We start from the raw sequence: 27,957 nt of genomic DNA, 5'->3' as shown, positions 1-27,957 counted from the left end.
CAGAATTGCTCATGTTTAGTCTGAACAATATTCTGTGTTTACTTGATGCTAAATCCGGACCTACAAGTGTATGGCCTGGAGGCAGGGCACTGAGCCAGGACAGTCCAGACATGGAGAGTAGATTAGGGGGGCGGCCATGAAGAAGACCAGGAAGAGGCCAGTCCTTTTAGAAACAAGAGTGGGCAGAGTCAACAAGATCTCTGGCGCAGAAGTCAGAAAATGGCACTGGCTTTGTCAGCCCTTGGTCTTTTAGTGGAAAAGAAGAGGCGGAGGTGACAAGAAACGAGAAACCGCACTAATGGGTGAAAGCATGGATACTTCAGCAAGATGCTCAAGGGGCTTTCTCAAACCTGATTCAACAAGTTGAATTGACCAAAAAAAGGCAGACGGGGACTGACGGGTTGCGACACATGGTAAATACTAGGGCTGCTCACCAACTTTATATACAAGCGATAATAAAGATAAACAGCAGTAAAGGCATATACTGCTACAAGCATGTACTTTGAATGAAACATAAATGGCCACGGTGGTATATAAAGTAGCATTTAAATAAAGTTTATTTAGCGAAACAATGTTTTCATTACACAAAAAAACATGTCTGAAACTCAAACTTTGTCCGTCCAGAGTAGACGACAACAGGCCTCCAAAACTGGTTTTGCGAGCCCATACAGTCCCAATGTATGCCGAACAGAGCCTTCAGTCTCTGTTGCATCGCAGGTCACCCATGAGATGAACTCAAGACAAGACAGATCAATCATGTGTTTCAATGGATCAGATCAAGATATATATATATATATATATATATAAACATTACTGACACAATCGCAAATATAATATATACAAACATTTCAGAAAATATATTTAACAAAATGTCCATCTCAGTGCAGGTCAAAATTAATATCATATAATTAACTTAAGACATCAGACTCTCCCATTTATGTGTTTTTTTTTTACCTTTCATAATCTTTTTTTGGGATCATTTTATTAGATCACGTCAGGAAATTGGGAAATTCTAAACAAATGCATTTGCTCTCCTTTGTTTTTTTGTTTTTTTTCAAAGGTAGTAGTGCCCAGACAAGCCTATTGTTTTTAGTGTTTGGATATAACACAGCGCTGGTTTACAGTCTGTGTGCAGAAGCTCACAGAATACAGCAAGCGTTGGGGTGACATTTCTATCGTTAAGTGCTGATTGATGATAAATGCAGACACTAAGAGTCAAAGGCATGTGACTCGAGTCCACATCTCTACTTAACACAAATGATACAACGATAATTAACACAAGTGTCTCTCTGTTTGAGCATTTTGTAATAAGGCCATTCATGTTTTCTCTCACAGAATTAAATTAAACTGCAGAACTCTGAAGTTACACCCTAATGAAACTAAGCTTGTAAAGGCAAGTCTCAATGGTATGGACAAAAAGTCAGCCATTGGGGCTATGTGGACAATATTTATTATATACTGTAAGTATCCATGGAAAAAGTAACGTGTGAAAATAGAATTACTGCATCTCAAGTCAAGTGAAATTCAGTTAAATAGCACATTTCAGCAAGAAGGCAAAAAATAACAAGTGTTTCACACGAGACATGAAAAGACTTGTGACTAAGCCATCAACCATCACAATAAAATTATACATGAAGATATGTTAAAAAAATAAGATCCTAAAGAAATAAAGAAACTTGACATCCAGCAACAATAATAGAGTACAAAATAAATAAAGATCTTCATTTGAAAAGTAATGATGTGATCTGCGTGCCTTTCAATGCTTGTGCACTCTGAAGGAGCCTCATCACCGTCAGGATGATGAGGTCATGATGAGGTCATGACGGACGGATGTCATCCTGACAGACACACCTACTTTATCTTGCCCAATCAAAATGGGTTCAATGTTTACCAATCCAATTCTCAAGTATTTAGGCTCACAGTCTGCGCTGTCTGTGTCGGGCACAGCCCTGAAGTTAGTTTAAGACATCGGCCCCTCCCCTCTCCACTTCTCTCCTTTCCTTTTGTTTCCCCTTCTCTCTCTCTTAAAAACAAATAACAAACTTTTAAAAAGTTTCAGGAAAAAAAAGTTGGAGCCCGCTTCTCTCTTTAGAGCAGGGGTGTCCAAAGTGCGGCCCGGAGGCCATTTGTGGTCCTTGAGTGGATTGTTTGTGGCCCTTGACTTCGTTCGAAGAATCAGAAGATTTTGACCCCAGGCCTCATCAGATGGCATATTTCGTTCTTTTTCTTTTTCATGTCAGCGAGGGAGACCTATAAAAGCCTGACTATTCTTTCCAAAAAAATTAGAACACAACAGTTTCCCACTGCAATTAATTATTGTGTATTTACATTATTTTTTGAAGTGGTCAAAATACAAAAAGCTCCTTCCAATATTTAAAAAAAACCAAACAAACAAAAAACCCTGTGGCCCGTGAGCGATTCTAACATGACAATTTTGGCCCGCAAGAAAAAAAGTTTGGACACCACTGCAATAGAGGCTTGTTAGATGCATATAGGGGAAATCATTTTCAAGCTTTTGTCTTTATTGTGAATGTAGAAGTAGTAAGATAGCAGGTTTGATCAACAAATTGTTGAGATTCAGGTCATGAGGTTAAAAACTGAGATAGGAGCAACCTCGGACACCATCAAAACACAAAAGAAGAGATGCTAATAGGATTACCACCATGTCTTAAAGGCTCATTTATAGTATTGTTATGGTACCCATCACTTTTGTTACAGAGAAATGTTAAACATACATGTCTACTGTTTTATACCTGAGTACACACACTCATCTTCTGTGTTTCGTGGTCTTCTGGGTCGGTTGACCCTGTGTGCCCTTAAAGCTGCGTAATGGATGTTTTCCTCATTGTGGTCACCCTGTTAATAAGACATGAGTATTAGTAAATATCAGAAAATCACCATATACCATCTCAGAGTAAAGCTGAGTACTGAAAAAAGAACCGTATGAAAAACACTATTATTCATTTATTTTTCTTTTAAAAGAAGGGACGCATCCGACCAATAAACAGGTGACTGAATTTCTCTCAGAGTCTTTCGTACTAAATGCAGTGAGAAACTAAAGGTTAGTCATGGACATGTGCCAACATAACTATGAGTGGAGACAACATCACCCATGTGCCCATATGTGATTGAACATGTGTCCCAGTTCAGTGTGTATAACAAGCATACGTTGCGACGTGCAGAACGTTGGGATACATGGACTGGACAAAACACTGTCCATCATGGACGACACCCACCACCCTCTGCACAGCACCTTCACCAGGCAGAGGAGCATGCTCAGTGTCAGACTGCCGTCACAGTCGTGCTCCACGGACAGGCTCAAGAACTCTTTTGTCCCCGTGGACATAATACTGTACAACACTTCACTGTGACAGCAGGGGAAAAGCACACAGGGACTCCTGGACTGATCTTTTTTCCCTCACTTCTAATATGCACTTTGGTCCTGAGAGTCAGCGTCCAGTTGGACACTTTAATGCCGATCTGACAATCACTTTACTTCTGCATCTTTAATGTTTGGACATTTTAATGACAATAACTTTAATTTGCATCCTTAATGTCTGTATTCACTGTCTAATGTCTGTTGTTAATATATGTTTAAAAAAACACACTTTCAGACGGTCAACACTCGGGTATGCACAGATAACATCACTGTTCTGAGTTTCCTTAGCTGTTTGGACTTCTCTTTTTAAATTGCACATATCTTTCTTTTCCTGCAGAGTTCATTTACATTTCTTTTTATAAGTATAAGTCTATTTTTAATAGAGCAAATTTGATTTTAAATGTTTTATTTTTATTTGTATAGGGGCCCTTGTAAATTTTGTTTTGGGTTATTATATATGTAAGGGAGGTGGATAGCAGTTTATTCTTGTGTCCTGCATGTCTTGTATATTGCCTGGATGCATTGCATTTCCCTCAGGATCAATAAAGTATCTATCTATCTATCTATCTATCTATCTATCTATCTATCTATCTATCTATCTATCTATCTATGGCAACAGGGTCCCGACTTTTTTCCCACCCAAAGATTGATTTTAGTTTTTTTGTATTTGTTTAAACAGTAAAGTGGGTATAGCAGCACATCGGTATAGAGATTAGGGAATGACTTGAGGGGCTGCCTCATCGGAGGTTTAAAGCCTCTGTACATGTGATGCAACCTCACAGCTCAGCCATCAGCGCCCCAGCAACACTTCTTTACAGTTTTACTCCCTCATTAGATCATAACCATACATTTAAAGAAAGTGGTCTACAGTTGAGAGAATACACTTTGTTAGCTGCAATTGTAGCTTGTTTCAAAGAATCTTTCATTAAGATTCAAGATTTTTATCACATGCTCATACAGATGGTTAAATGTAAGGACTGTTCTGCAGGCCATACAACTGGTGGAAAGGCTTGGCAAATGGTTTGAGTGCTGAGGGCCCGTACTTCCTTACTTCAATATAACAGAAGGACGAGAGGTCAACTAGCAGGATTACAAACGCCACATGGTGACAACTGATGGTAGAAAGAACTTCTCAGCTGCACGGAAACAAGTGGTGGACTTTGCCGTGCGCCTGGAAACCTTTTTTTCTCTCTGGGAGAGCTCGCAAAACATCCCAGATTTATGAAACTAGTTTTTAAACTGTTTAATTTGGGAGAAAAGTGAATTGAATCATAAAGTACCTGTTCATTTGTTGTGGAGGGAGCCGAAATTCTTGCACCAGATTCTAGAAAATGATGAAAAAGATCCTTTACTATTAAACTGTATCATGTGATCAACACTGTTAAGAAAGGAAAGCGGTGAACGTACCTTTGCATTTGCAGCTCTTTCTCTTGTAGATTACATAGGTGAAGACCGCCAAGCAAGGTGACGGTAAAAGTCAAAGCTCCACTCAAGATATACACCAGGTCAAGGGTGTTCTCATCTGTAGAGAGACATGAGTGTTTTAATGTGCAGACTTGTACTTTAACATAAAAAAGACAATCCCTGCTAAAATACTAACGCACATCTGAACTTCAGCTGGGTCCCGTTTCCAAACAGAATGTGTCCACATGAAGCGACAGCGCAGTAGTACGTCCCAGTATGAGAAACATTCAGGTTCTTCATTGGTAAGTTGTATTCACAGGTTTGTTGGTTGGGTTTCCTCGGACACAAATTATTGCTGCCTCCATGAGTGTAAATAAATCACAGAGTCACAGAGCCTCCTGGCTTGGTGATCGCAGATGCTGACTGATTGATCAACAGCTGAAAGTTCAAACCTGAGCCTTTTACTCTTAGAGTAATGCTTTCCATGAATTCAAACACGGACCTAATGTTACGTGCACAGTAATAAGTAGCCGTGTCTGTGATGCGCACATCTGTGATCTTTAGATGATTATGACCAACTTTATTATCAAGTGTGAAGCGTGGATTATTCTCAAATCCACCGTATAAACTTGAATTTTTGTCATATTTGTAGGATGAAGAGAGGAGCTCAGGTTTCTGTCCCAGAGTTTGTTTGTACCAGTAAAACTTTGTTGCTAAATCACCTTCATAGAAACAATGCAAAGTGACCTCCTCACCAACAGTCGCCGATATGAATCTACTCTCTTGGCGCCCATTAATGATCGATCTTGGATCCGATGTCTGAGCTAAAGTAAGAAATAGAAAACGCTGAAATCATTTCAGATTGAAAAAATGTTCTTAATCAGCACAAAAGTTGAAGTAAATGTCATGAAAAGTGACCAAATAGCCTGTAAGACAATTCTAAAACATAACTCACCCATCTCCCCCAAGCACAGACATAAAAGGAAGAACACAATCACAAGAGGTGTCATCGTGTTCAAACTTCTGTGTCGACTGAAACACATCTTCGTGCTCTCTTCACTCTTAAGAGGGAGGACAAAATCTGATTGGCCAGAGAGAAGTGACACGACACATCACTGCAGATGAAAAATGTTCTTCTTTGAAATACCGCAGGAAAACAAATACGATTTGGCCAAGGGTATTTCAATTTTTGCAATTTAAGGTGAACAAACAACATTGGTGTTTACTTATTTAGATAAGCTATTCTATAATTGCGTCGTCACTACATTCCTTCGATGAGGATGAGACTTAATGAAATGAGTTTAATTTACTGAATAAGTAAGTATAAGTATAAGTTTGAGTAAAAAACACAAATATCTGTTATCGTTTTGAAAAAAAAAAGAGATTTTCAAAACCAAATTTAAATTGTAGTCAAGAGTGAAGATGTGAGGTTTCTTTTGTGTTATAGTGTTGCAATTTTTTTTCTTTTGGTGTTAACGTGGTTTTCAGCTAAAGGAACATGACAGAAAACCACAAAGCTTTTTCCACCTAAAGAGGAAGAAAGTGAAGGCATAGCAAAGGTTAACTTACTTTTTTATAGACACCTTCGGTTAATGTGACCGCTGTTTACTTTGTTTTGCTTCGATATTTGAAGAAGTCTTTTCAGCTGCAGATAACTTTAAGTGGTCTTTATCTAAAGAGATTGTGACAGAAAACCACAAAGTTTTTTCCACTGAAAGAGGCAGGAACTACAGACAAAGAAAAAAACTGTTGAAAAAACAGCAAAACTTGTAAAGCATTCACACTACCCCAAAACAGACGCAACTATCCGACAAATGAACCAAACAGCTGAGGTGTGACCACACTGTTAGAGTACGAACAACAGCAGGAAAGGTTGAGCTATCTAACAAGGGACGCTCAAGCTCCTAAATTATGTTCAAGTGGTGCCTTTATCTGCAGTTCCCACTTCTAGTTTTGACTTGAGTCCAAAGCTAACATAAGGCAGAGTGGCTCTGAATCTCTTTGATACACAACTTAAAGGGACAGAGATTTAACAAATCAATGCTGCTTTAAGACAATGAAAAACCCCAACCACTGACTGAGGTTCCGTCCTTCTCCAGTGCCTTCAATATTGTCTTGATTTGATCAGGAAGCTTTGATATAGAAGTTTCTGTAATTATTTAAGACTTTAAATTTGGTATATAAGTTATGATCTCAAAATGAATCAGTGTCGCCACAGCCACACGTGGTATAACAGAAGATTATACTTATTTTTTTTAAATGCCATGGTTGTTGGGGAGGTACCTTCTGGTGGTGCAAAAAAAAAATTAAAAAAATCATGATCAAACCAGTCATTAATCCAGGTGCCATCTTGTTTGTTCAGCCATGTAATGGAGCTCAGGGTAAGATCAACCAGGGAGACTGCTTATTCTGTCACATATTCATTCATCTCTTCATTCAATTTAACCACTCCCCCTCACACTTCCTGTCTCTCCCTGCTTTGGTGATCAGCTGATCATGGGCGTTCATTCTTTAAGTAATAAACCAATCATATTCTGCTATAATCCCCGACCCTCCCCCGACCCAGTCACCCTAATTCTAGCTCAGCGGAGGTCAGATACATCAGAAACCAACTACTCATCACTTCCTTTTGTCTTCACCACCACCAGTTATAGACTCCATGAGAGGTCCTATCCTGCTATTGGCCTCATTACCCCTCTATGAAGTCATTATGATTATTGCTTTTAGCCTCAAGCGTATTGGGTTTTCACAAAGAAGGTAGTTAAGTGATGGGTTGAATGATATAAATGTCCCTAAAGCTGACTATCAACAGATTGGATAATATTAACGCATCATATCACAACCGTGGTTCTGATCTAACAGACAACACTGAGACTCTGTGCAGGCTGAAAGATAGACAAAGTGTGGAGCCATTATATACAGTACAACAGGTGTCATAAATTCCTTCCCATTTTGGATATACATGGTCTGGAGAATCACATCACCTTTACTCTTTAAATGTCAAACCTCTATTTGAGGAACAGTTCATTCTACGGTCTACTGAGGCCATACATTATACTTTTGTGATACCTCATATAACGTGTTTCTCTTCAAATATGGTCATAGCTTCTCAGAATAGTTCGTAGTCTGCAAACATCAAAGTCACCTCTACACAGTGTAACCAAACTGAACGTATTCACAGAAATTCGTACTATCATTAAGATATTTCATATTAATGCGAAGGTAAATGTGGAAGGAGTCTTTTCTTAGCATATATATATATATATATATATATATATATATATATATCCCCTGTGCAATGTGACCTTATCCACAGCACTCCAGCTTGTTTATTGAAATATTTCTGGGTCTTCACTGCCAAGGCCGATTTATCAGGATCTGATGTCCGTCAAGCCCAAGAAGATTACACAATCTGCTCCTTTTTTTTTTCTTAAATAATTTTAACTAATGTTACCAGCTATCAATCATCAGTTGTCTTTGTAAGTTTCTCCTGTGTTGTGATGTATGATATGATACACTTTAGCAGTGAACAGTCCCATTAACAACTGACAAACAGAGACCACACAACGCTTCAACAAACATTTGTTGATGTCAAATGGAAATGTACTATATAAATACATATAGGTTCAGAACCACTATCACTCACCGTGATTGATGGCCATCACTGTGTAAAAACAGATTTTTTTGGGTACAAAATAAAGAATTTAGATTTCTTTATGAAATTGCTTTATTGCAAAAGTGAAAAAAGGTACAAAGATTTCATTTTCATGATTTTTTTGTAATGGAAGGAAAACCCACATTAACTTCCTTTTACATCAAAATAATCGTTTGAGTTATTAAGCTCAACACTATTTTCAATAAACCAATAGTTGTCAAGTTTAATGCACTGGAAACACAAAAAAATCTCAATTATTCATGATTCAAAATTTTAAAAAATGACTCCCCATGTCCGAGACATCTTTTTCTTGCCTTTTCTCTTTAAATAACATCCAAAGGACAAAATAACCAGATCAATGACCGAGATGTGCAAAATGTTTCATTTGTCCTGGTAACAGTGACACTGAAATGACTAAAACCAGAGATCATGCTTCCCCAATAAGATAATGAATACAGTCAAAGCTTTTTATTTCCACGTGGTTGTTAGTGATAAAATAAAATCACTGATTCGGGTATAATTGATCACTGCACTAACAGCATCATGTCAATTGTAGATGAGATTTGTTTCTAAAAATTTAAATGTCATGAAATGCTTAATCCTAGAGCTTCACACTCGAGTACACGCAATCATCCTTTTCTTTGATTCTCTGTCTTCTCGATCGATCAGGCTGATGAACACTTACAGAAGCATAGAGGAGGTTGCCCTGGCAATACAGAAATGTACAAATTAAATCACTATATAGTCCTCTGTAGAAATTATGAACATGTTCACAAGGTTGAAAAGAGATTACATTTACCTCGTCGTCTCCACTTGATGGAGCAGATAATCCTGACTGAGACTCTGGATGTGAAACACAAAATGTACCTTTACTGTAAAGCTAAAATCTGTAAATAAAATGGGTCAAAACTCTAAAAAAATGTAACACTTACCTCTACATACACAGATGTTTCCCTTGATTTTCTTGAATAATGAGAAAGCCAGGGCAACGACCAGGATGGTGGTGAATATCAAAGCTCCGATCAAGACGTACACTAAAGCGGGAGTGGTCACGTTATCTGTCGAGAGACGACATTGGAAACAGATTTTAGGGTTTTCATCTCTAAGTTTGGGCAAGAGTTACAATTAACTACAACTCGAATGACTCAAGCTAACCACCTTCAAAGTCCAGCTGGGTCCCGTTTCCAAACAGAATGTGTCCACATGAAGCGACAGCGCAGTAGTACGTCCCAACATGAGAAACATTCAGGTTCTTCATTGGTAAGTTGTAGACACAGGTGTGTGTTTTAGAGTTCTTCTCACTCTGATCATTCCTGCCTCCATGGGTGTAAATGATTTCCTGATGAGATTCTTCAGAGGTTTTGAACCAGTAAACACTGTGTTCTCCATCACAGGTCCCATTGTGGACTGTACAGTTCAGAGTCACAGAGCCTCCTGGCTGGATGGTCTCAGATTCTGACTGATGGATTAAAGCTGGGACGTTCCAACCTGAGTCTTTTACACTGACTACAGCTCCCTCCAGAAAATGTAATACAAATTTAAAACTACTTGCGCAGTAGTAAGTAGCTGTGTCTGAAACTTTCAAATTCAAAATTGTTAAGTGATTTGTTTTATTTTGAGTTTGGAGTTTGAAGCGTGATTCGTCTGCAAATTCATCCTGGAAAGTTATTTTTGTATCGTACACGTAGAAGGTAGAAATAAGCCTCGGTGTCTGACCCAGACTTTGTTTATACCAGTAAAGCCATGCTGAATCTTCACCTTTATAGAAACATCGCAGAGTCACAGTGTCTCCAACTTTAGATGAGACAAAACTTTTTTCTTGATGAACAGAGACAGATGGTTCCTGATCAGGCAGCTGAGCTGAAGTCAATTAAAGAGAAAATAGGTACAAAATCAGTAATAAGATGTCAAACAATGAGCCGAAGAATACTCTGAAATCTGAAAAACGGAAGTTTAAGAAGTATAGTCTTAAAAACACAACTTACCCATTCCCCCCAAGAACAAATGGATCAGAAAACAGACAAACATTGTAGATGTTGACGTGTTGGAGTTCCTGTATTGAATGAAAAGACTCTCAATACCTTCTCCACTCTTGAATAACAAGCCTGCATTTGATTGGTCAGCCTGATGTGACACAATACGTCCTCTTCAGGAAACAAAAGATCACATGTTCACTGACATCTGTACTTTGTAGTTTGTTTGGGGAGAGTTATATGAAGAATATAACTTGATAGTGGTAGGATGTTTAAAATTGATTATAGAGAGTTTACAGTAATGTTGTACAGTAAAGTCTAAAAGTGTTGTCATAAAACTTTTATTCTCATCTTAATTTGATTTCATACATATCAGGGCACATCTAATTTGTGTTCATTGTTAATATACAGTATGTATGTATTCTTGACCTGCCCTTCTCATTACCATATTTAATGGATACAAGTAAAAATCCATGTAAACCTAGACGTTGCTTCAGCAATCCAAGCATTGTCTTTGTTTTAAACCAGGAACATTATCTTCACTATGGAAATTGTTACGTTTGCTTAATTCACAGTTGGAGTTTGCCTTTTTGCTGCCTATTCAGCCCGAACTTATTGAGCCACCGTAGTAAAACTGACAAGTAATGTAAGCTAATAGCCCAATGCTATTTAGCTTTTCAACCATTTTAAGAACCAATTAAATGAGACCGCGAATAACTGCAGATTAATAATACAGTACGCATCATTTAGAACTAACAGGTTCTAATATAATTTATACTTTATTAATCCCACGAGGGGAAATTCAGTTTACATTCTGTTTAATGGACATGAACACACACAGGCCGAAATACACTCATGCACAAACAGGATACTAGTGTCATGCATTAATGGAGAGGTCTCAGATTGAGGAGTCTGCCCACAGCAAGCGCCCCAGAGCAGTTTTGGGGTTTGGCGCCTTGCATAAGGGCACCTCGGCAGTGCTCAGGAGGTGGACTGACACCTCTCGAGCTACCAAACCAATTTCTAGACTTCTTCCGTGCCAGGACTTTAACCGGCGACCCTCTGGTTCCCCACCCGGGAACTGCTGCCCCACTTGTCCTGCTGTATACATGCAGGCTGAAGGTGATACTGACACACATGCAACGTAATATAGCAAATCACCATCATACTTGTGGGTTCGCTTACTATAATGTGCGTCTTATTCTGTACTACACTGAGAAGCCTATGAGTCTGTCATTGAGGAACTTGGTGAAGTTTAAAGTTTGTACCACTTTCTTTCATAGAATTCCACAGAAGTTTGATAAGTCAAGAAATTGCGTTCACAGTGTTGCTTGTGTTGGCGTACAGGTAAACAACTGTTTTTGGATGCTTTGTGGTATTCGTCTATGTGAGGGCAGACCTCTTCCACTTCCTGCTAAAAACGGTAGCTGTTCTGACAGAGACAAAACCCCCCAGAAAAGTTGAATTATCACTCAAAATGACAAGCTCTGATCATGTTACTTCTCAAGGCCACCAAATCAAAAAAGTGAAGTGCATTTGTTGCTGAAAATCAGCTCCATCATACAAACAAAAGGTTGATAGTTGACTGTGGTAGGTTGAATGCTAAGATCCCTTTCTAAACTGTAAATCCCCAGGTTCTGTACACACATCTTGTACTTAGATTACTTGCCAAACAAGAGTACAATGCAATGAATGACATCTGGCCCCTTTGGCCATTGAGCAGATTTGCATCATTCAAATTTATCAGAAAACCTGAGTATTGACTGACAAAGTCCAACAGCAAAACAGTCTTTCAATGGCCAGCTGAGCGTCCAGAAAGTCTTCATTAGAGCAGCCTTTCTAAACAGTACAGGCTTAGATGTCTCAGGAGCAGCGACCTGAGGCTAAAAATCCCTGAGCTCTCTGAAGAAGCTGAGTGCAGCATTTCCCCCCCATTATACACTAGAGATCTGCAACCCAAGCCCCATTTAGCCTTAACCCCGGGCTCGTTTGGTCCGAGCCATGATCTAACCCACACACTGCTGATAATCGCTCAGACTAAAGTAACATGCGAGTTGACCCTGGCTAATGCCAGAGAGCTAATTATTGATCATCTCAGGAACCTATTAAATCATGTAAGCGAAGTCAACTTCATCCACTGACTGCAAACACACTGCTTCAAGTTTATAGTTATTTCAGATGAACAGTTTAATTTCTAGGTTACAATTTACACAAAAAAGACATTGGCATAGTTTAAAATCTGAAAATGACAAATACAGTTTACAACAAGGCCTTAAAAACTTCTACAGCATCAATTAATTAAACTGAAAACAAAATGAGGCTAATATGCAAGAATGAATTTCTTACTCACAAGAAATAAAAGAATGTTTCATCTGCTTCAATTTGGGAAAAAATATTTCCTGAAAATCCAATTAATCCAAATTTTATTAACTCTTAAAATGTGCAGATAATAAAATCTGCAACACTTTAGAAATAAGCACAAATGTAACAGGTGCAGTTTTAGCTCCTTAAGCCGTGGTACACACACTCACTCCAGGTTGGATCCCTCTGACCTCTTGATCTGTTGCTCAGGTTGACAGCAGCATAATAAAGGTGGTCCGTGTTTTGGTAACCCTGGTAACAAATATATATTTGACAATCCATTTCATTCAATTAATGCAATATTAATAAAATTATAAATACAGTATGAGATGGTAATGTAGGTGAGCTCACCTCTGCCGTGGCGGTCGATGAAGCTGAAAAGCTTTTTTCACACTCTGTTTGAGACGCAAAGAAAACAGTTTTTTCATTAAAAAGTTTTGCACAGACAACATGAGCTTTCAAAACTAAACAGTCCTACCTGGAGATTGGCTGCTGTTCCTCTTGTTCATCATGCAGAGTGTGAAGGCCAGTAAAGCAGAGAGCATGGAAGTCAATGTCACGGCTCCCTTCCAGAGGAAAGAAGAGTCTGCAGAATCTGTACAGACAAGAGGAACAGAGATGTTGCATGTGTTCACTTTTCCCTGATAAGTTTGTTCAGGCACTAACAATGAGTTCCTTTCATATGCCAACAAAATATACCTTCAAAGTCCAGCTGGGTCCCGTTTCCAAACAGAATGCGTCCACATGAAGCGACAGCGCAGTAGTACGTCCCAATATGAGAAACATTCAGGTTCTTCATTGGTAAGTTGTAGGCACAGGTTTGTTGGTTGGGTTTCCTCGGACACAAATTATTGCTGTCTCCATGAGTGTAAATAAATCCAGGGTGAGATTTTTCAGAGTCTCTGAACCAGTAAACACTGTGTTCTCCATCACAGGTCCCAGTGTGGACTGTACAGTTCAGAGTCACAGAGCCTCCTGGCTTGGTGATCGCAGATGCTGACTGATCGATCAACAGCTGAATGTTCAAACCTGAGTCTTTTACTCTTAGTGTAATGCTTTCCATGAATTCAAACATGGACGTAAGGCTACGTGCACAGTAATAAGTAGCCATGTCTGTGATGCGCACATCTGTGATCTTTAGATGATTATGACCAACTTTATTATCCACTGTGAAGCGTGGATTATTCTCAAATTCACCGTATAAACTTGCATTTTTGTCATATTTGTAGAATGAAGAGAGGAGCTCAGGTTTCTGTCCCAGAGTTTGTTTGTACCAGTAAAACTTTGTTGCTATATCACCTTCATAGAAACAATGCAAAGTTACCTCCTCGCCAACAGTCGCCGATATGAATCTACTCTCTTGGCGCCCATTAATGATCGATCTTGGATCCGACATCTGAGCTAAAAGTAAGAAACACAAATAGCTGAAATCAGTACAGATTGTAAAAATGTTCTTCATCAGAACAAAATTTGAAGTAAATGTCATGAAAAGTGACCAAACAGTCTGTAAGACAATTCTAAAACATAACTCACCCATCTCCCCCAAGCACAGACATTCAAGGAAGAACACAATCACAAGAGGTGTCATCGTGTTCAAACTACTGTGTCGACTGAAACACACTTTAGAGCTCTCTTCACTCTTCAGAGGGAGGACAAAATTTGATTGGCCAGAGAGAAGTGACACAATATGCCTATATAAGGAACATCACATCCTCCCTCCATTAGGGGCCAAACATTCTGACGTGTAATGGACGTGGTGAAGATTTTCACCAGGTTTCTTGACTTGGTTAAGCTTCTATTTGTTCCAATATGTGTGATTGTGTTTCATCAATTGGATCACTTCCCACCTTGTTTAGGTGGTCACTACCCTCAACAGATTTTATGACCAAGCCTCTGCTGGTCAAAAGATTGTTCCATAAGCCTCAAGCCTGGTTGGGTTTACTTGAAGAAGGAAATAATATTTTAATGTTGATGTTACGGTAGATGTAGCAGGAGTTATTTCAAATAAGCCTATTTAGAAATAATCTGTCCTGTTTAACTAACGTATTGCCCCCAATGCAAGGGCCAAAGGTCACAATTCAGGAAAACAGGAGGAGGACGGAAGTGCAGGTCAAGAAAAAATATTTTTTTAAACAAAAAAAGCAAACGCTTACTATTCAAAATGTCCAGCTGAAAAAAACCTTAGGAGCCACGAGAACCCACCAGGAACAGGAAAAGACTGACAACTAACATTCAACAGCAACATATGACAACGAGCTGACAGGAACACTGAGACTAAATAAACACTGGGTTAATCAGACACAGGTGACACTAATGACACAGGTGAAGACAATCAGTTGGTGTCCGAGACAGACGGCCGGAGGTCAGATGACACGACCGCAAAGTCTATCATCGTCCTCCGGCCTAGGGAGTCCTGGTGCCACGTGCACTTATGGACATCCCTGTGCTCGAACATGGTGTTTGTTATGGACAGACTGTGACTAGCACAGAAGTCCAATAACAGAACACCACTCTGGTTCAGATCAGGGAGGCCGTTCATCCCAATCACCCCACTCCAGATCTCACTGTCGTTGCCCACGTGAGCATTGAAGTCCCGAAGTAGAACAATGGAGTCCCCTCTCAAGGAGCTGGGTTCCAGAGCCCAAGCAGTGCGTGGAGGTGAGCCCGACTATATCTAGCCGGTACCTCTCAACCTCCTGCACAAGCTCAGGTTCCTTCCCCCCCAGTAAGGTGATGTTCCACGTCCCAAACGCCAGAAGCTGCGCTCGGGGATCGGGTCGCAGAGGCCCCCGCCGTCGACTGCCGCCCGATCCACACTACACCCGACCCCTACGGCTTCCTCTGTGGATGGTGGGTCCACAGGAGGATGGGCCCGCGTCGTCCTTTCGGGCTGAACCCGGCCGGGCCCCACGGGCAAAGTCCCGGCCACCAGGCGCTCTCCTGCGGGCCCCAACCCCAGGCCTGGCTCCAGGGTGGGGCCCCGGCTCCGCCATGCCGGGCGACGTCACGGTCCTATTTGTGTTTTTCATCATAGAGGTTTTATGAACTGCATTTAGTCTGACCCGTCACCTAGGAGCTGTTTGCCTTGGGTGACCCTGCTGGGGGCTCAAAGCCCCCGACAACATAGCTCCTAGGGTCATTCGAGTGCTCAAACTCCCCCACCATGATAAGGTAGCAGTTCAGGGTGGAGTCAAGCTCAAATATATATCACTTTTACTTAATTATTATGATGTACATGGCCTGTGCAATGTGACCTTAACCACAGCACTCCAGCTTGTTTATTGATGTATTTCTGGGTCTTCACTGCCAAAGCCGATTTCTCTGGATTTGATGTCCTTCAAGCCCAAAAAGATTACAATTCTGCTCTTTTTAAAAAAATAAATATGTGAACTAATCTTACCGTCTTTCACTCATCAGTTAAAGGTGTCTTTGTAAGTTTCTCCTGCATTGTGATGTACGATATGACACACTTTACCAGTAAGTCTTATTAACAACTGACCATCAACAGAGACCACACAATGCTGCTTAAAAAAAAAAAATTTAAATAAATAATAAAATACATGTAAATTGTACTCTGTTGTATTGGTTCAAAATAAAAAAAGGAATATTACCACTTACTGGTATTGATGGACATCACCGTGTAAGAGAAGCTTTGTTTGGTACAGAACAAACAGAGACATTTGGTTTCTTAATAGAATGGTTTTATTGTAAAAGTTAAAAAAAAAAAAAAAAGCTACCATATAAAATGCATCTTTTTTTCTAATAAAGAGAAAAACCCAAGCTACTTCACAGAAACTTTGTACATCCCTTCTATGACAACAATGAACCCGTCTTCCAATGGCCAGAGGCGCCACCAGAAAGCCTTCATGAGAGTGGCCAGGTGGGGCCTTTTTGAACAGTACAGGCGAAGATGTCCAGGCGAAGATGTCTCAGTCGTAGCGACCTGAGGCTAAACATCCCTGAGGGCTCGAGAGAAGACGTCCACACTAAAAGGTCTGCAACCTGACCCAAGCCCTCCAGAACACGAAGCCCGACCTCAGGCACGGGCTCGGGTTGGTTTGGGCTCGATTTTTTGGAGGCAAGCCTTGATCGAACCCTTTGCACTAACTAAAGATGTACAGTATGTAAAATCAATATCTTCTGACTGCAAGCCATCACTGTTTATAGTTCATTGTGATTCCATGTTAATTAACAGTTTTGGATCCAGTCTGTCAAACAATTTAAACATATTTGCTGATTTAAAGTCTGACGAGGACAAAAAGAAAACTGTTTACAACAAGTCCTTTCAAGCTTCTACAGCATCTATTAATGGAACCTCAAAATGAGGTTAATATGCAAAAATGCATTCCTTACTCACAAGAAAGAAAGAAGAAAAGAACTATTTATATAAAGATGATTTCAGAGGATGTTTTACCTGCTTCAATTAAGAAAAAAACCCATCAGTTACATTTCCTGGAGACCCCATTGATCCAAATTTACATTAACTCTTGAAATGTGCAGATAATGAAATCTGCATCACTTTAGAAATAAGCACAAATGTAACAGGTGCAGTTTTAGCTCCTTAAGCCGTGGTACACACACTCACTCCAGGTTGGATCCCTCTGACCTCTTGATCTGTTGGTCAGGTTGACAGCAGCGTAATAAAGGTGGTCCGTGTTTTGGTAACCCTGGTAACAAATATATATTTGACAATCCATTTCATTCAATTAAATATTAATAAAATTATAAATACAGTATGAGAGAGTAATGTAGGTGAGCTCACCTCTGCCGTGGCGGTCGATGAAGCTGAAAAGCTTTTTTCACACTCTGTTTGAGACGCAAAGAAAACAGTTTTTTCATTAAAAAGTTTTGCACAGACAACATGAGCTTTCAAAACTAAACAGTCCTACCTGGAGATTGGCTGCTGTTCCTCTTGTTCATCATGCAGAGTGTGAAGGCCAGTAAAGCAGAGAGCATGGAAGTCAATGTCACAGCTCCCTTCCAGAGGAAAGAAGAGTCTGCAGAATCTGTACAGACAAGAGGAACAGAGATGTTGCATACGTTCACTTTTCCCTGATAAGTTTGTTCAGGCACTAACAATGAGTTCCTTTGATATGCCAACAAAAAAACGTTCATACCTTCAAAGTCCAGCTTGGTCCCGTTTCCAAACAGAATGTGTCCACATGAAGCGACAGCGCAGTAGTACGTCCCAATATGAGAAACATTCAGGTTCTTCATTGGTAAGTTGTATTCACAGGTTTGTTGGTTGGGCTTCCTCGGACACAAATTATTGCTGTCTCCATGGGTGTAAATGAGTCCTGGATGAGATTCTTCAGAGTCTCTGAACCAGTAAACACTGTGTTCTCCATCACAGGTCCCAGTGTGGACTGTACAGTTCAGAGTCACAGAGCCTCCTGGCTTGGTGATCGCAGATGCTGACTGATCGATCAACAGTTGAATGTTCAAACCTGAGCCTTTTACTCTTAGAGTAATGCTTTCCATGAATTCAAACATGGACGTATGGCTACGTGCACAGTAATAAGTAGCCGTGTCTGTGATGCGCACGTCTGTGATCTTTAGATGATTATGACCAACTTTATTATCCAGTGTGAAGCGTGGATTATTCTGAAATTCACTGTATAAACTTGCATTCTTGTCATATTTGTAGAATGAAGAGAGGAGCTCAGGTTTCTGTCCCAGAGTTTGTTTGTACCAGTAAAACTTTGTTGCTATATCACCTTCATAGAAACAATGCAAAGTGACCTCCTCACCAACAGTCGCCGATATGAATCTACTCTCTTGGCGCCCATTTATGATCGATCTTGGATCCGACATCTGAGCTAAAAGTAAGAAACACAAATAGCTGAAATCAGTACAGATCGTAAAAATGTTCTTAATCAGCACAAAATTGGAAGTAAATGTCATGAAAAGTGACCAAACAGCCTATAAGACAATTCTAAAACAGAACTCACCCATCTCCCCCAAGCACAGACATTCAAGGAAGAACACAATCACAAGAGGTGTCATCGTGTTCAAACTACTGTGTCGAATGAAACACATCTTAGAGCTCTCTTCACTCTTCAGAGGGAGGACAAAATTTGATTGGCCAGAGAGAAGTGACACAATATGCCTATATAAGGAACATCACATCCTCCCTCCATTAGGGGCCAAACATTCTGACGTGTAATGGACGTGGTGCAGATTTTCACCAGGTTTCTTATTTGTTCCAAAATATGTGATTGTGTTTCATCAATTGGATCACTTCCCTCCTTGTTTAGGTGGTCACTACTTCACTACCCTCAACAGATTTTATGACCAAGCCTCTGCTGGACAAAAGATTGTACCATAAGCCTCAAGCCTGGTTGCGTTTACTTAAAGAAGGAGATAATAATTTCAAGTTGATGTTACGGTAGATGTTGCGGGAATTATTTCAAATAAGCCTATTTAGGAAGAATCTGTCCTGTTTAATTAACTTAATGCCCCCAACGCAAGGGCCAAAGGTCACAATTCAGGAAAACAGGAGGAGGACGGAAATGCAGGTCAAGAATTATTATTTATTTTTTTTTAAACAAAAAAATCAAACACTTACTATTCAAAATGTCCAGCTGAAAAAAAAAACAACCTTAGGAGCCACAAGAACCCAACAGGAACAGGAAAAGACTGACAACTAGCATTCAACAGCAACATATGATAATGAGCTGACAGGAACACTGAGACTAAATAAACACTGGGGTAATCAGACACAGGTGACACTAATGTCACAGGTGAAGACAATCAGGGTAATCACACAGAGAGAAAATACAAGACAAGAAACACAGAAGACAAGAACTACCCATAATCCAGAACCTCACAAAGCACTCAAGAATATAACAAAACATTAGAAGTTAAAGTTTGCAAAACAAAAAGGAAGCACTGAAGACTACGAGGAAACATAACAAAACACACAAGAGAAACAAGCAACACCAGGATATAAATCTGAAGTCTGAAATATGAAACTAAATAAGACCAAATCCGGACACAAAGGGTGGGCTTACATAAGGAATGCTAAATGGATTTGAGCTTATCTAGGGGCTTTATAGTTTTCTGATTACTTAAAGTGCTTGGTCACTGCAGGTCACACCTACACATTCACACCCTGATGGCAGTGGTTGCAAAGTCGTATCATCCATCAGAAGTAACTAATCCATTCATACGCCTCCACTGAAGCAGCGGGAACAACGTGGGATTAAGTGACTTGCCCATGAACACATCGGACATCTTGCTCAGCCGGGGATCAAACCCTCGAGCTTCAGGTTGAGAGACCACGACTCTACTCCCAGCTTTACAGCTCAGCCCCTCTCTTCACCCGAGTGTCCGAGACACACGGCCGGAGGTCAGATGACACGACCGCAAAGTCTATCATCGACCTCCGGCCTAGGGAGTCCTGGTGTCATGTGCACTTATGGACATCCCTGTGCTCGAACATGGTGTTTGTTATGGACAGACTGTGACTAGCACAGAAGTCCAATAACAGAACACCACTCTGGTTCAGATCAGGGAGGCCGTTCATCTCAATCACCCCACTCCAGATCTCACTGTCGTTGCCCACGTGAGCATTGAAGTCCCGAAGTAGAACAATGGAGTCCCCTCTCAAGGGGCTGGGCTCCAGAGCCCAAGCAGTGCGTGGAGGTGAGCCCGACTATATCTAGCCGGTACCTCTCAACCTCCTGCACAAGCTCAGGCTCCTTCCCCCCCAGTGAGGTGATGTTCCACGTCCCAAACCAACCCGAGCCCATGCCTGACGTCAGGCTTCTGGTTCCGGAGGGCTTGGGTCAGGTTGCAGACCTTTAGTGTGGACGTCTTCTCTCGAGCCCTCAGGGATGTTTAGCCTCAGGTCGCTACGACTGAGACATCTTCGCCTGGACATCTTCGCCTGGACTGTTCAAAAAGGCCCCACCTGGCCACTCTCATGGAGGCTTTCTGGTGGCGCCTCTGGCCATTGGAAGATGGGTTCATTGTTGTCATAGAAGCGATGGACAAAAAAGTTTCTGTGAAGTAGCTTGGGTTTTTCTCTTTATTAGAAAAAAACATGCATATGATATTATTGCATCTTTTTTTTTTTTTTTTTTACTTTTACAATAAAACCATTCTATTAAGAAACCAAATGTCTCTGTTTATTCTGTACCAAACAAAGCTTCTCTTACACGGTGATGTCCATCAATACCAGTAAGTGGTAATATTCCTTTTTTTATTTTGAACCAATACAACAGAGTACAATTTACATGTATTTTATTATTTATTTAATTTATTTTTTTTTTTTAAGCAGCATTGTGTGGTCTCTGTTGACGGTCAGTTGTTAATAAGACTTACTGGTAAAGTGTGTCATATCGTACATCACAATGCAGGAGAAACTTACAAAGACACCTTTAACTGGTGAGTGAAAGATGGTAAGATTAGTTCACTTTTTTTTTTTTTTTTAAAAAGAGCAGATTTGTAATCTTTTTGGGCTTGAAGGACATCAAATCCAGAGAAATCGGCTTTGGCAGTGAAGACCCAGAAATATATCGATAAACAAGCTGGAGTGCTGTGGATAAGGTCACATTGCATAGGCTATGTACATTATAATAATTAAGTAAAAGTAATATATATTTGAGCTTGACTCCCCCCTGAACTGCTACCTTATCGTGGTGGGGGAGTTTGAGCACTCGAATGACCCTAGGAGCTATGTTGTCGGGGGCTTTGAGCCCCCAGCAGGGTCACCCAAGGCAAACAGGTCCTAGGTGACGGGTCAGACTAAATGCAGTTCATAAAACCTCTATGATGAAAAACACAAATAGGACCGTGACGTCGCCCGGCATGGCGGAGCCGAGGCCCCACCCTGGAGCCAGGCCTGGGGTTGGGGCCCGCAGGAGAGGGCCTGGTGGCCGGGACTTTGCCCGTGGGGCCCGGACGGGTTCAGTCCGAAAGGACAACACGGGCCCGTCCTCCTGTGGACCATCTCCACCTCCACCATCCACAGAGGAAGCCGTAGGGGTCGGGTGCAGTGTGGATCGGGCGGCAGTCGACAGCTTCTGGCGTACAGTATGTAAAATCAATATCTTCTGACTGCAAGCCATTACTGTTTATAGTTTATTGTGATTCCATTTTAATTAATAGTTTTGGATCAAGTCTGTCAAACAATTTAAAATATATGTACTGATTTAAAGTCTGACGAGGTCAAAAAGAAAACTGTTCACAACAAGTCCTTTCAAGCTTCTACAGCATCTATTAATGGAACCTCAAAATGAGGCTAATATGCAAAACTGCATTCCTTACTCACAAGAAATAAAGAAGAAAAGTAATATTTACATAAGATGATTTCAATGATTTCAGAGGATGTTTTACCTGCTTCAATTAATAAAAAAAACCCATCAGTTACATTTCCTGGAGACCCCATTGATCCAAATTTACATGAACTCTTAAAATGTGCAGATAATAAAATCTGCATCACTTTAGAAATAAGCACAAATGTAACAGGTGCAGTTTTAGCTCCTGAAGCCGTGGTACACACACTCACTCCAGGTTGGATCCCTCTGACCTCTTGATCTGTTGGTCAGGTTGACAGCAGCGTAATAAAGGTGGTCCGTGTTTTGGTATCCCTGGTAACAAAAATATATTTGACAATACATTTCATTTAATGCAATATTAATAAAATTATAAAGACAGTATGAAATGAATCAAATAAACAGCCTCTATCAAAAGTGGAACAATAAAAGCATAGATTGATAAACTATAAACCTGAGCCAACATATGACCACCAACTGGTCAATTAAAAACTCCTTTTTTCAATAAAGCTGAAAATATTCAGTTAACAAGACATTTAATAAATGGTCCTCAGGGCCACTTGAAAATGTAATCTCCAGTGCACATCTCAACACAATTATCATCTGTTCTGTCTCATGATTAGCACGAGCAGACATGCTAGCAGTTCATGTTTATATGCCACTAAGTTATTTCTTTGTTATTTCAACAACAAGCACGGGCCTCTTCTTGTTTGGACTTTTTCTTTCTTTTGCTAGCTCCCGAATCGTATTGACGTTTGGAAGCCATCTCTCTCTCTCTACCTGCAAACAACTGCCTACCGGCCCATCTGACTGCTGATTGGTCAGATGGTGATGCTTCGCACTTTCAATCATAGCGTCTCTTTTTTTTCTCTCTCTCTCTCCTGCCTCAGGCTGACTTGGTGGCGGTGCTCTAAGCGCGCCTCTCAGCAAAATGCATGCGCATCCTTTGCGCATTTGCAGAGCATGATGATACTTTATTGATCCCGAGGTAAATTCAATTTACTTGCACAAAATGGGGCCCCCCATGGATCGTGTGAGCGCGTGTTCTGCGTCTGGGCCTGGGGGGAGGGGATGCGGTGCCGTGCTCAAGGGCTTAAGGGCACCTCTCCAGCAAACAACAAATTTCTGTATTTGGTCCGCTCGAACCAGCGACCCTCCAGTTCCCAACCCAAGTCCCTACGGACTGATCTACTGCCGCCCCAAAGGTCTTGAGGAACACCAAGTTCAGAAGCTTGATGTTTTAAATTTTTTCTATTCTTCTGACTCAAAGCACTTTCACCAACACATTCACTCCCTGAATTATACTTCCTCAGATAAACTGTTGGCACTATACAAATAAAGACTGATTCATTGACACCCATTCACACACTGATGGCAGAGGCTGCTATGTAAAGTGACCCTTGGTTTTAAATGAGCCATTCACACACGTTCGCCGCGGCCGAAGCAGCAGGATTAACTGAGGGTTAGTTTTGCCCAAGGACACATCGGACATGTGGCTGCAGGATCCATGTGTCCAACTTTCCTGTTCAGAGATGTCTGAGTCTACCAACGGCAAAGAGAAGGAAACAAACTTATTAATGTGATGGTTGCAGTCTGTTGATGAATAAAAAGCACTTTTGCTGTTTCTCTGGGTCCATCCAACTCTTTTCCGTTCTACCAACCCACCCTTAGAAAACACACATCCTATAAATAATCAATTCAGCACATCTTCAACTGACAGGCAATGAAAAACTTTTGTCATTACTGAAGACCAGAGCCAAAAATTCTCCTGATTGAGAGAATCACCTGGGAGCTGAAATGTCCTCGAATTATATAGAAACACATCACACCCACTGTCCTCCAATTTACTGACAAATAGAAACGATGTAACTACAGAGACTCACTATCACCTCTGGCCACCAGATCAGATTCTGTTTAACCAATCACTTGTCTGAGTGTAAAGCAAACCATCAGCCAATCACGACCAGCCTTCATTTCGTGTGAAAAAGTTGAGAGCGTCAGTCAGCACACAGTGCAGCCACGATGTCACTTCAACTTTTTCTGTTCCTTATCAGTAAAATCTGTGAGTATACAAGACTTGATTTCCTGAAACTATGTTGAAAAGTGAGATTGATGAGGTTTTATCATTCGTGGAAACACGTTTTAATTTCTTTCCAGATCAGGTTGCAGCGGTTACCTCTGATGTAAAACAGGACAGCGGGTTGATAACGGTAACACTCGGACAGAAGGTGACTCTGCACTGCTCGTTTGAGAACGATGCTGTGACTTACTTTACTTGGTACCAGCAGCGCTTGGGAGGCAAACCTTTCATCATATCAAAACTGAGGACAGGCAGCAGAGAAGCTTCCATCTCCCCAGCGTACAAAGACAGGTATGAAGTTGTAGGACAAGGAGGCGTCAACAATCTTGTAATCAGAGACGTTCTCTTGTCAGATTCAGCATCATACTTCTGTGGGATTTTAGAATACGACACAGTTGAATTTGGGAAAGGAGTCTTTCTGCATGTCAAATCGTCATCAGCCAACACCCAAACTGTCGTTCATCAGTCAGCGTTAGGGCCGCTCTCGATGGGAGATTCTGTGAATTTGAGCTGCACAGTGCAGACTGAACCATGTGCCGATGATCAGAGCTTCTACTGGTTCAGACGTGGTGCAGCTCAGCCTGCAATCATTTATCACAATGCAGGGGAGTGTATTAAAGACTCAGGGTCTCACATGAGAAACTGCACTTTAAACCTCCCATTAAAGTCTGTGAGCTCCTCTGATGAAGGGATGTACTACTGTGCTCTGGCTTCATGCGGGGAGGTAGTCTTTGGAAACGGAACACGAGTATGGATTGGAGGTAAATTCTTTCAGCTTATAATGCAAGCTTTTGTTTTTCTTATTTCTGTTCAAATAAAATACAAATAGTGATGTGAGACTTCTTTTATCTTGACTGCAATTTAGGATATACTGCCAAAGTCCCCCCTCTCCTTGCATATTTCTTGAGTGTGGCTTTGGCACTTTTCATCATTGTGCTACTCGTCTTGGCATTTATCATGCAAAAGATCAAGAAGAAGTCATGCTCCATCTGCAAAGGTAAAACTTTTAGAATAAATGGGCCAAGAATTGGCTTGTGTTGGCCTTTCTCGATCCATTATGAACCTTGATTAACAGAAACTGTTTCTTATTTGCAGCGTCTGATGCGACGGGAGGTGAAATAAATGTAAGCTAGAAGCAAAATTCATGAAAACGAGCTACTTTTTGGGTTCACATCTTTTACATGGTCTGTTCCACTTTGTCATTACCAGAGCCATGATGCAGACCATCTCCACTATGCAGCTGAGTCTGAACAGAAGGATTAAGCGGCATCGCCAAGAGGAGAACGTGACGTCAGACTGTGTTTACTCTGGAGTGAGAAGGAAGTGAAGAAGGACTTTGTTTTTATGTTTTTATTACTTTTAACTCATCTGTTCAGTCATTTCGCACAAGTAATTGTACAACAGAAAATTCCATTGATGAAAATAAACAATATTTAGTGCAATGTGGTTGTAGTGGTTTAATGGTGGATAAAGGACAGTTGGGTCATCATGAATGCACACAGTACGAGACTGGATTGAAAAATAGACAAAGCATGCTCATGAGAGCCCATGTAATCTATAAATATCCTGCTAAACCTCTGTCACACACACAGGGTGTTTCTTTCAATCTACAGCCAGTTCTCAACAGTTACATCTCACGCATGTGGTGAAGGTGGTGAAACCTTGAGTTTCCATTGGAGGAAGTTCGAGACCTTGCTCTCAGGCCTCAGCATTTAGCACCTCTGCAAAGCTGCCCTCACAAAGCATAGTGAAAAAAAAGCATCATGCACTGCACACCATCAGACCCAGCACTCAACTTTAAACAGGCAGCTTGTTTTTTGTTGTTGTTGTTGTTGCTGCCACTAATAAACTGCAAATCAATATCCAAACAAGAATAAAGTAATCGAGTTCAGGGTGACATATATCTCACAGAACCATATTTATCTCCAGGCTTCTGTGAATATGGTCTAACACCTTTTCACTTAGTAGAAAGGAGAGTACTCTACAGCCAGTCTGTATTTCTATGGCTTTTCTATAATGCTGAGCTGTAAACTTTGCTCAAGCTGTGCTTTTGAGGGAAACTTATTTTCATGATTCATCCATGACATCTATTCGAATCAACTGGGAAGATGTTTGAGGTTAAAAAAAATAAAAAGAGGTACATTTGTAAAGACTCGAGCTCATGGACAGTTACAATGTACTTGATACATCATAGACACAACAAGACATTTTCAGCTGGATCAGTTAGGACCTAAATAACGAAAATATGATGAACACATGCTACCATTGAAATGTACATGGTAATAGTAAAGCTATAGTAATAGAAAAGCTTTGGCTTTTAATACAATCTGAGCTTGACATCTTTTTATTTAATTTTCCTACTTATTGTATTTTAATTGTTTTCATTGTCTTTTTTATAGTGTGACTTCTGCCTGTATAGCACTTTGGTCAACCAAGGTTGTTTTAAATGTGTTCTAGAAATATACTTTGATTGATTGAATATGGACTTGAGGTTGTATAATGCTTTTCTAGCTATCTCACTCAAAGCACTTTCACACCTCAGGTCCAACCAAGCCACAGCCGACCAATAGGAGCTCAGCACTCTTTCTGAAAACACCCCATGACAAACCTTCTACAGCACATCGTCTCAACCACATGGTGAAAAGTCTATTTCTAAATTTGCTGGTTAAACAACACACCATATCTGGGTGCTAAGTGAGACGCAGGGCTTGAAGAGGTTGGACTAACTCTGATTATTCAGAGGTGCTTTAGGTGTAACATGCATCAAAGCAGTCAACATTGCTTTGGAGCAGTTTCCTCCTTGTCGTATGATAGCAATGCGTCAACTGTGCACCTGACCACAACTTATTTTAAGACCAACATGCTCATTGTGGGCTTCTGTGCAGTTGTCTTCACAAGGTTTGGTACGGAAATGAAAGTAATACTATAGCAACAACACTTGCACTGCGATACTGTTTGTTGCCAAGTGTAAGAGAGGGCCGAAAATGCCTTTCATGGTATCAAACTTTTCTTCTTAGCTAAATAGTTTGTGTTTGATGAATAAACTAACCTTGTAAGTGTGCTACCATAGGTCTTAAAGAAATGTTCTGACCAACCATGGGTACCAGGTTAGAGAAGAAATATTTTGGAAATACTAGCAGTTATGGGAGGAAGGGTAAGACTAACAAAAAGAATGGAGGGCATTTGTGCCTGTGCATATGTATCGAAAAGACACAAAGCAACAGAACACGCGGTGTGTTAATGCAAGGATAACTGCACTGCAGAGCATACAGCGTCCTGTTGCCCGTTGCGCATACGCATTAATAGAGAGATGTCAGAGTGCAGCGGCTGCCACCACTGGAGGCGCCCCCTGGTGGGGATTTGATGCATTGTTTAAGGGCACCTCGGCAGTGCTCGAAAAACCAGACCAACCTCAGTATTTTGTTCCGCATCGGAACTTGAACCGGCGACCCTCCGGTTCCCAACCCAAGAGCTACTGCCGCCCTTTATGCGAACGCTCTTGGGCAGTAATTTGAGCTGGACCAGTCAGGCACTAAATAACTTCTTCATAATATCATCCATGTAACTGTTTCTAAAGAAAATATGATTAATACAAGCTACCATTAAAATGATGAAACTGCTTCCTTTCTATGCAAAAAAGCACAATTGGAAAAAAAATAATATCGGGTAATAGATTGTGGACAGCAAAGGATGGAGCTATTTGTGGTTGCAATTCGTTCTTAGTGGGTGTAGCGCAGATTCACTAGTGTCTCCTCTTCATAGTAAATCAGATTTTACTAGATCGTCGTCTTGAGACATTCAAGAAGTTTCTTATAGACGTTTTA

General features: G+C 40.6%; 3 protein-coding genes and 2 long non-coding RNA genes across 7 annotated transcripts; 1 reads left to right on the top strand and 4 right to left on the bottom strand.

Moving 5' to 3' along the window:
* Positions 1 to 5,196: 5,196 nt before the first annotated feature.
* Positions 5,197 to 19,440, bottom strand: LOC306841903. 2 transcript variants are annotated; one of them, XR_013781610.1, is made up of 4 exons: positions 19,371 to 19,440; positions 14,926 to 14,952; positions 13,852 to 14,173; positions 5,197 to 5,285 (listed from the first exon to the last, which is right to left on the bottom strand). It is a non-coding gene; the product is annotated as an uncharacterized lncRNA (long non-coding RNA). The 2 variants fall into 2 exon arrangements; XR_013781611.1 differs by lacking the exon at positions 5,197 to 5,285 and having other exon boundaries at positions 13,815 to 14,173.
* LOC306841590 (uncharacterized protein) lies at positions 9,308 to 13,793 on the bottom strand (the record flags this gene model as incomplete). Its single annotated transcript, XM_079371533.1, has 4 exons — positions 9,308 to 9,325; positions 9,381 to 9,496; positions 9,597 to 9,777; positions 13,557 to 13,793. Coding segments are annotated over 4 exons (552 nt in total), but the record flags the coding sequence as incomplete, so codon positions are not given.
* On the bottom strand, positions 12,774 to 13,332 carry LOC306841905. Its single transcript, XR_013781613.1, has 3 exons — positions 13,251 to 13,332; positions 13,124 to 13,167; positions 12,774 to 13,024 (listed from the first exon to the last, which is right to left on the bottom strand). It is a non-coding gene; the product is annotated as an uncharacterized lncRNA (long non-coding RNA).
* Positions 17,286 to 19,444, bottom strand: LOC306841902 (uncharacterized protein). 2 transcript variants are annotated; one of them, XM_079371937.1, is made up of 6 exons: positions 19,341 to 19,444; positions 18,523 to 18,591; positions 17,890 to 18,044; positions 17,662 to 17,778; positions 17,535 to 17,578; positions 17,286 to 17,439 (listed from the first exon to the last, which is right to left on the bottom strand). In XM_079371937.1, the coding sequence occupies exons 3-6, from the start codon at positions 17,987 to 17,989 to the stop codon at positions 17,326 to 17,328; spliced, it is 375 nt and encodes a 124-aa protein (XP_079228063.1). In that variant the 5' UTR covers positions 17,990 to 18,044; positions 18,523 to 18,591; positions 19,341 to 19,444; the 3' UTR covers positions 17,286 to 17,325. The 2 variants fall into 2 exon arrangements, 1 of the variants encoding a protein (XP_079228063.1); XR_013781609.1 differs by lacking the exons at positions 17,286 to 17,439; positions 17,535 to 17,578; positions 17,662 to 17,778; positions 17,890 to 18,044; positions 19,341 to 19,444 and adding an exon at positions 18,724 to 18,806 and having other exon boundaries at positions 18,206 to 18,591.
* Positions 19,445 to 24,075: 4,631 nt separating this feature from the next.
* LOC306841677 (uncharacterized protein) lies at positions 24,076 to 25,396 on the top strand (the record flags this gene model as incomplete). The annotated part of the gene is made up of 5 exons (XM_079371624.1): positions 24,076 to 24,115; positions 24,211 to 24,894; positions 24,999 to 25,130; positions 25,229 to 25,257; positions 25,343 to 25,396. The coding sequence occupies 5 exons, from the start codon at positions 24,076 to 24,078 to the stop codon at positions 25,394 to 25,396; spliced, it is 939 nt and encodes a 312-aa protein (XP_079227750.1).
* Positions 25,397 to 27,957: the final 2,561 nt, after the last annotated feature.

This window comes from Symphodus melops (genome assembly GCF_947650265.1).
Source record: "Symphodus melops genome assembly, chromosome: 20".
Classification (NCBI taxonomy): Eukaryota; Metazoa; Chordata; class Actinopteri; order Labriformes; family Labridae; genus Symphodus; species Symphodus melops.
Note: the sequence above shows the minus strand (reverse complement) of the source record. Positions and strands in the feature narration are given on the sequence as shown.